At 37.5% G+C, this 9326-nt stretch overlaps 1 protein-coding gene across 1 annotated transcript; it reads left to right on the forward strand.

Moving 5' to 3' along the window:
- Positions 1-1117: 1117 nt before the first annotated feature.
- htr2aa (5-hydroxytryptamine (serotonin) receptor 2A, genome duplicate a) lies at positions 1118-8537 on the forward strand. Its single transcript, XM_058392911.1, has 4 exons — positions 1118-1244; positions 1630-2349; positions 5349-5549; positions 6516-8537. The coding sequence occupies exons 2-4, from the start codon at positions 2025-2027 to the stop codon at positions 7223-7225; spliced, it is 1236 nt and encodes a 411-aa protein (XP_058248894.1). The 5' UTR covers positions 1118-1244; positions 1630-2024; the 3' UTR covers positions 7226-8537.
- The last annotated feature ends 789 nt before the right edge of the window (positions 8538-9326 follow it).

The raw sequence follows: 9326 nt of genomic DNA on the forward strand, positions 1-9326 counted from the left end.
TTATCTTACTCAGTAAGGTGCTGCTGTCATTTTCTTGAGAATACAGTAGGTCAGTGAAGGCAAAATGAATCACTGATGATGCAGACAGGATAAACTGACCAGACAGATGTCAATCAAGTTCCACTGTTTTTGTTCAGTGGACCAAACATAAATTGAAATGTAGGAAATCTCAGAAAGCTCGTCCTTGTAAGCTAATTAACAGTATCATTATGCATTGTAATCTAGGTTTCTGAGACCTGTAATTCCAACTTTTCCTAACAATTCAGTGCACAGGACAACTGTTGGAGATATGGAAGCATGGAGGCATCTTATGGCGATTTAAGTCAGTGCTAATTTTCTTGCTCTTCTCTCATATTCCAGTACCACATTTAGGGGCAGCTAAAGGTTTTATTATGCATGTGAGGTTTAAATGCCAAGACATTACACTACATAGAACATCTGAAGACCTTATAAAATGAGAAAAGAGATCTGCAGCTATATGGGTCTAAAATGTACATGAAATGCCTTTTTTCAACAAACTATTCCACATTTTAACTACTGTGCTTATTTGTTGTTTATAGCAAGGAAAAGACCTTTAGGGGTTTTAGCGCTGTCATGCTGATCATCTCTGTATACTAAGTGCTGGTCTTGCTCAGGGTTATACAGCTGCTTACTGATTGAATCTCCTACAGAATCTCCTACAATATAACAATGTGTTATATTGAAGGAAAACAGAAAAAAGAGACTACCTCTGAATTTCCTACTGTCAAATTTCAGTGTGGACATTTTTAAGTGCAAACCTGAATGGCTGAAAACATTTCTACAGGAAATTGCACACATTTTCTGTCCCATTTTAATTCTTAGTTAGTATGTTTGTAGTAGTTAACTGTGGTAAATTCATTTTTATTTTTCTCCCCTATCCACTAAAATACATTCAAATTCTCCGCCTCTCTTTCTTACATATTTCATCTCTCACATGGAAAGTAATCTATTGAGAGATAGAGATATATAAGGCAATGAGATGGTTAAAACACAGAAGGAGGAGGAGAAGCCTGACAAATAGCAAAGGATCGAGAGAGAGAGTGAGAGACAGAGACAGAAAGAGAGAGAGAGTACCGGCAGTGAAAATCAGTGATAAACGAGATCAGTGCAGGTTTGATCACTAAGTCTTTGGAGTGTATATGATTGAAGGGATTTGTTACTGAATGAAGACAAAAGCACTGCGGTCCTAAGTCAACAACCTCGAAAGACAAGCAGCCTTCATTGTAAGTTAGTAAGTCTGCTGTTTCACTGTCTGTCCACGTGTATTGCATTGCCTTCCTGTTAATACATTTTCTTTCCTTAACTTAACAAAGGTGTGTTTGTGTGTGTGTGCATGAATCTTTGAGTGGCTTGTCCTCACAATAAAATGATTTTTTTTTTTACTCAAAACCTGAAATGTTACTTTTGGGTACTGAGCTATTCAAGAACTGCATTACAAGTTGTGATATATATAAAAAATACAATTGTGTGTGTCTATGTGTGTACACTTTATCCATGTCATTTAGGAGATCTCTATTGATCTGTGATTATTTATTTATTTATTTATTTATTTATTTATTTATTTATTTATTTATTTATTTATTTATTTATTTATTTATTTATAAACAGAGATCCAACAAACATCTAAGGAGATGCAGCTCAGTAATATCTCCCTGCTGTTTGTGTCTGTCTCCCTCTTTCTGGCCCTGAACATGCCTGGATCAAGTCCATCAAATTCACATGAACAACTGGAAATATTAATGTTGTGCTAATGTTAAGACAAAAACTGTAGTGACAACTGTAGTGAAAAAAAATAAAGTGGGAGCAGGATTCCAACACCTGCAAAGGGGTTTTACCCATTCACAGCTTTCTCAGGAATACCCATAAATGGAAGACATTGCGTGAGGTCATTTGGAGCAGGACAAGCATACTGGAGCACACAGAGACTGTGCAGTTCTTCTCCAGCAGTTAACACTTTTGTGAGTGCACTAAAGGTGCAAACGTTTGACCCTATCCTGGAGAAGATGCTCGGTCACAAGGTCCGTAACATCTCGCTAAGCTGCAACCGAAGCATGGAATCCTTAGCACTCAGCAATCTCTCGAATCTGGAGGCATGGTTTTGTGTGGGCCAGGGACTGGAGCCTGGGCAGAGGAAGAAGAACTGGGCAGCACTGTTGATCATGTTAATCGTGGTCATCACCATCACAGGGAACATCCTAGTCATCATGGCTGTCACGATGGAGCGAAAACTGCAGAATGCCACCAACTACTTCCTCATGTCACTGGCTGTAGCTGACATGCTCTTGGGCTTCCTCGTCATGCCCATCTCCATGGTAACCATCTTGTATGGTGAGTTGGTTGTATTTTATTTGATTTGATGATTGTATTGTTCTTATTTGCTAGCATTGTATTTTCAGAATTGCATTCATATTTCTAGATGAGGAAATACTTACTGCTGGCCTTGTAATATTTCCATGATTCAAGAATTAGAATAATCATATGATAAATACTAAACATTCCTACTGTATTGTTGTGAAAGTTATCCAGTGGGGTGCACAAGAGAGGGAAGAGAATAGTCACTAGTGTACATGTAATGTACTACTTATTTATGTTAATGTAGAATGAGGTTGCTGTCTAAACCCTAATCCACAAACATAAATATTTAGGCTCCCTCTCTATACCTACAAACTGCTGGAAAACTCATCCAAGAAACCAGAGATTCTATGAGTCAAGACTGGGCACTGCTTTAAATATCAGTGGTGTAGAGCATAATGTTCAACATGACAGCTATATTAGATAACTCCCACCATTTAATAAAATGAACCACTTATTCACAGAGACACTACCAGAACATCACTATCGGATTCCCACACTGACTGAGGCTCACGTGGGAACAGACTCACCAATCTTGAACTGTCCAGTTTAGATGAGCCTGTTGCCATGATAGGCTGATATTCATGTTACTGGCTGACAGGAGTGGAACCCAATGTGGTCTTTAGTTGTTGTAGCTCATCCACTTCAAGGTTAGATGTTTTGAGATGCTGTACTGCTCACCATGGTTGTAAAGTGACCATTTGAGTTACTGTATCCTTCCTGGCAGCTTGAATGAATTTGGCTATTTTCCTCTGATCTCTCTGATCAACAAGGCATGTGTGACATTTGCAGTAGATCAGCAGTGTCTGAAATAAAATGGTACCAATAACCATGCCGCAGAAATGTCTGTGATCTGAAGCGCTTGACCTGTATCTGCATGATTTTATGCACACACACACACACACACACACATATACTGTATGTATACAAACATGTGTTCTATAGAAACATAGACAATCACTCCAACACATACTTCACAAAAAGTCACATATGCATGCAGTGAATCACACTAGAGATTTTTACTTAAAATAATAATTTTAAAAAATGCTCAGTTATCTCTTTTAATTACTTTCTACCTATTTCCACCTTTATTTATTCTGCAAGCTAATGTCCTCCTCTCTGGATCATTGATTACTTGCAGCCTTGTAATGTGATTTTCATCTCTGCACTATTTTGTTCTTTTTTTCCTTTGGTCTTTTTCGAAAATCCCTTCCATTGTTCTGATCTGTTGGTACTTTCGTAGAATTTGCTGAAGGGTCAACTGATGTGGCCTAATGTTTAACATTATTTAACATTATTTGTAGTGCCTCAATTCGTAGTGCGTGTCTGAAACTTTTTTTTTCCGCTCACATTTTAGACGAAGAGGGGTCAGACTTGTTCAAACTGACTGGGAGGCTATGGTTACTCAACTTACAATGTGCACAACTTTTTGTGAGGCTCTGGCATTAAATCAAGAAGCAGGAGTACACATATATTTTGATAGAGAGATAGAAAGAGAAAGAGAGAGATTATTGTGTATTCTCTCATCTCATCATTTAGCCTGTAATTGTTCAAGTGATAAGATTACAAGCAAGAATTACCACCCACCATCACTGCACTGTTCAGTGAATATAAAGTGAATATATACTCCACCCCTTTTTCATTAATCACTGTTTTTCAGTGACATTTAATCTCTAAAGATGCTCCGGGGTCTCTGTCCAGTGGGAGGTATAGCACTCCCAGGAACCTGATAAAGCACTCCCAGGATTCTGTGAAATCCTTGTAATGTGCCCAAACCAACTCAACTGGGACATCTCAATTTGCAGGAGCTGTGACTCTCAAAATGTTGAGCTCCTGACCCCTGTTGTTGAGAGTAAGCTCTGCAAATGAGCAGAGGAAGCTTAGTCCACCAAGTCACCAAGCTTATTCTTTTTATCACTATCCATAGGTGAGGACAGTTATGATAACTGAACAGAGAGCTTTGTCCAAAGACTGAACTCCTTCACCACTACAAACTGGTACACTGATTGCACCAGTGCTGCCACTGTTCCAATCCATTGTCAATCTTGCACCTCCCCCCCAATCACTTGTGAATAAGATCTTAAGATACATCTCTGCCAGAAGCAAGGTCACTCCCCAATTTCAGAGAAATGGATCCAAATTTATTGGGAGAAACTTTATCATACATCAAGACAATTTCTCCAAAACACATTATCAACAGAATAAAGGACTCTGGGTGTTAGGTGGGTTTGTGGGCATTTAGACTGACCATCATCAAACATGAACACAAATGAGCAGCATTTTACTTCCTGACAAGGAAGAAAACAAACTAATACTGAAAGATTCTATAGTAAAAGCCTGGGAAAGCATAGCAAAAGAAGAACTATTTAACACCTCCTGTTGTTAATAATTTAAGAAAATATATATATAACCAGGTAAATACCAGGAAATAAAAGATGAAATCCTAAACTTCAATCTCATATCAACTCTTTGATCTCAAACCCAAATATCTTTCGTGGCTAGTCCAAAAATCTGGCTTTGTTCAAATGAGGACTGTATGTTTAAATTTGTAATTGACAAGAAGTTACTTCACAGAAGTCTAATAACATTTCACCATTCAGATTCAGATCCATGTTCCAAAGTTTCCATGCTAAGGCCTTAGTCCATATTACAGATTGTATAGATGACTGTAACACGACTGGCATTGCACCTGAACCACATGCTTCATCTTCCAGGTGGTGAGCTCACACATTTGATCCCTGTGATCATTTCTACTATTCACTGTGTTGTCCTTTTAAGTCTGAGAGCATTGCACAGGTAAAAGGTGCTTTCAAACATTGCTGCATGATTTTGCAACCATAATTAACTACAAATTAGCCCCACTGCTCCGGTGTCTGACATCATTATCAGACATCTGCCACCTGACAATTTGGAACCACTGAGAACTAACTGTTACCAATAATAACATTTTAAATGAACATGTGTGTGCATTATAGGATACTCATGGCCATTGCCAGCCATCCTGTGCCCACTGTGGATCTACCTTGACGTGCTGTTGTCCACAGCATCCATCATGCATCTGTGTGCAATTTCAGTAGACCGCTACATTGCTATCCGCAATCCAATAGCCCACAGCCGTGCCAAGTCTGCATGGCGTGCCCGTGCCAAGATCACTGCAGTCTGGACCATCTCTGCCAGTGAGTTATACATGCTTCATTTCCATTACATGACCTTTCTCTTACTAAGTCCTATTTTCATTGCTTTCTGCTGTTTTATTAACTCTAGCTACATAAACTGATTGATTTCTAAATTAATTCTGTCTCTGGTATTTTCTATCTTTTGATCCATAATGTAAAATCTTTTTTTTAAACTGTGCCTGTTGGGCAGACCAGGACTGTGTTCAGTTATTAGAGTCAGTAACCTATGACAATGATTTCCAGTGTAATTGGGAACGTTTCATATCTAGAGACAGATTACGTAGCTGCTAAGCTAATTTTCTGGGTCATGTATGACAATGCACCTGTGAAGCCTGTGCACCAATATACCTGTGACCTCCAAGATTGCCAGATGCAAGATTGTTTTTTTGTTTGTTTGTTTTTTTTTGTAGAAAACAACCCCTTTCATTTAAACCTGAAAAAAAATCAGTGATTGAAATGTGAAGAAGAAGTGCATGAAGAAGGAGATTGTATTACATAGCACATAGCATAAATATCACAAACCCAGGGAAACGGATGCAACTGCAGTCTTTAATGATTGACCACCAAATTAACAACCAAACAAAAGACATGAAAAGAACCAAAAACTAGTGAGGCAGACAACAATAAAAGAATTTAAAAAATGAGAATGTGGGTGCTCTCTGGCAGGCTGTGGAAAATTGTCCATGGTGAAGGTAAATACACAAACAAGATACAAAAAAGTTATTAAAACTTTTTTAAAAGTTAAAAAAAGTTATTTATGAATAACCAGATTGCAAGTACTGAAATTAATAAGAGTCCAGGCCATGCCCATGTCTTGGTGGCTCTGTGTGTCTCCACCATCTGCCACAATGATATCATCAGTGGGCTCCATAATGCCAGTATATTGCTTAGTGAATAGTACTGATTGTAATTATCCTTAAATAATCAGTGTCTAATTTCAGCTTCCTCTCTTGCTTCTCTCCACAGGTATCTCCATGCCCATCCCAGTCCTAGGCCTCCATGACCACACCAAAGTGTTCAAAGAAGAAAGCTGTTTTCTGACTGACAGCTCATTTGTGCTTATTGGCTCATTCATGGCCTTCTTTATGCCATTGACCATCATGGTGGTAACATACTTTCTGACCATAAATGCTCTCCATAGCGAGGCAACACTTTGTTTGGACAACTTGGTGCCACGACCCAGGTGGAATGGTAGTTTGGCACTGGGCTTTCTGCCTAATGAGAAGAAGCTGTTTCTGCGGCGCTCATTGACCCTCAGCAATGAACAGAAGGCATCTAAAGTACTGGGCATAGTCTTTATTCTTTTTGTTGTCATGTGGTGCCCGTTTTTTGTTACAAATGTCTTGGTGGCTGTGTGTGACTCCACCATTTGCCACAGTGATATCATCAGTGGGCTCCATAATGTTTTTGTGTGGGTTGGGTACCTGTCATCAGCCGTGAATCCACTGGTCTACACTCTCTTCAATAAAACATATCGTTCTGCCTTTGCTAGATACGTAAGATGTCAGTATAGAGAGGAGAGAAAACCACTGAGGCTTATTTTAGTCAACACCATCCCTCCATTAGTATATCAGTCAGCGCTAGCTGAGGCTCTGGGAGGTTTCTCATCACCACTTCCAAGTAAAAAGTCACAACTTTCTAAAAGAATCCCTCAGGAAAGTGTTAGTTGTCTGTGATCACAGTGGCATTTGTTTTTTTTTCCACTCTCAACTTTCTGAACATCTGGATATTGTGAGGCCAATAAACTGAAATATGTTCCCTATTCACCTCTGCATATGTTGGGTACAAACAATACATACATCTAGGATGAAATACCTATACTGTCTGCTAGGTTGCATCAAAAGCAGTAGAGCAGATATTTATGGAGGAGTATAGACTCATAAAAAATGAAAAGAATGAAAGCTTAACAAACCAGTCATGTGAAAAATTGAAAATTGATTTCAAGTTCACAAAGTGTGTAAAGAATTGTAAATGCTTACATTGTAAGGTTTTTATTTTACAAGAAAATGCCCTTTGAAATCTTTTCAAAGAATAATGATGTGTCTATAGAAAGAGCTAAATGGGATTGGTGATAATGATTTTATAAAATGGCCACAGACATCCTTTCAGTCTCAGCCTCCTTAGTAAATGCACTTGGTTTCTGATTTTACCTTCTGCTCTATCCTGCAATGTAATGTAATGTAATGTATTAGAATCTCCAAAATATTCATTATACTTTTTTGTAACATACCTTGATTTATATATTGTTTTCTATAAATTTAAAGTGGCTCCATTACTATTCACTGCTAAAAACCTATCGTTAAGTCTATTATTATTTATTGACTTTAAGCCTTCACATATACACATTGCTGCACAGTAATATTCTTTATTCACATATTCCATCCTTGGATGTTTGGGGTCAGAGCATAGGGTCAGCCATGATGCAGTGCCCCTGGAGTAGGGGGGGTTGAGGGCCTTGCTCAAGGGCCCAACAGCGGCAGTTTGGTGGTGCTGGGGTTTGATTTCAGATCTTCCGATCAACAACAGAGCCACTTGAGCTACCACCGCCCAGTGTTTATGTCAGACTAATCTCCTTCATGTTTGAAGAATATTTTAAGGGTATTTCAGGTGTAAAATGTTAGTAACAGGAAGGACTAGACTTCTTGGCTGCAGAAGCATCTCCATCTACACTGCTGGCATTGAGATATACTTGTGTTGCTTTCTGACTTATTAATTCTGTTTAAATAACACTTCTGATAGGAAAGTAATGGAAAAGAGAAAAGTCTTCAGGCCATTAAGGGCCCAACAGAGGCAGCTGTATGATCTTGTGTATTTTAACCATTCAAATCTTTTCTGCTAGTTCAGCAGTTTATTTTAGACTTCCTGGTTACAGAGTATGAGGATACGTCCAGTAAGACATTTTTTAAAGCTATACATGTTACACATTTTCATGAATCCACAGAATATTATTATTTATTTATTAGCATATCTCTCTTGTTTAAATGTAGTTACCAGTATCATTTTTGTCTTTTTTATTTATTGATTTGTCTAGCTCAGCAATTTCTTTAAATATGCATGTAACAATAATAGAAACAACAACAAAACAACACTATTATTATTATTATTATTATTATTATTATTATTATTATTATTATTATTATTATTATTATTAATAATAATAATAATAATAATAATAATAATAATAATACACTTGTTCAAGGGAAACTTTTCATTCATGTAGTAGCTGTGCAATGCAATACTAAATATTGATTGCTAAAAATGCAACTACATAGTTATATTCTACAAATATATTTTGATCATTTAAAAGGAATGAGCAAATGCCAGAGTACTCAAAGAATGCTGCAGGTGACTTTCCACTGAAATCGGAAGTCAGAGCTCAGGAATTATGGCATTTCTTCCCTTCATGCATTCATGCTACAAAGTGAGAAAAATGATTCATGATCTTTTTGGTGAGCAACAACATAGCCGACTGTAATGAGTGATTTTCCTCCTCAATACAGCAATGTTTTAGATTTAACATGATTTAATATGCCTATATGGGGTTGTTTATGTTGTATAACTCATTTAAATGTGCAGTAATTGTTTTTTTTATTTCTAACTTTCTAATCTGCAATATATGTAGGAAACGTCAAGACCATATTAAGTGTACAGCTGATGCTATGATCACCCTTGTTGTTACCAACAAAGAACTAAATGATGTGTTTTCAATGTGTATTTCTGATAGAAGTGTCTTAAATGCTTTTCTCAAAGGGAGGATGCAACAACTGTTTGTTATCT

The sequence above is a fragment of the Hemibagrus wyckioides genome, linkage group LG06 (assembly GCF_019097595.1).
Source record: "Hemibagrus wyckioides isolate EC202008001 linkage group LG06, SWU_Hwy_1.0, whole genome shotgun sequence".
In the NCBI taxonomy this organism is placed as follows: domain Eukaryota; kingdom Metazoa; phylum Chordata; class Actinopteri; order Siluriformes; family Bagridae; genus Hemibagrus; species Hemibagrus wyckioides.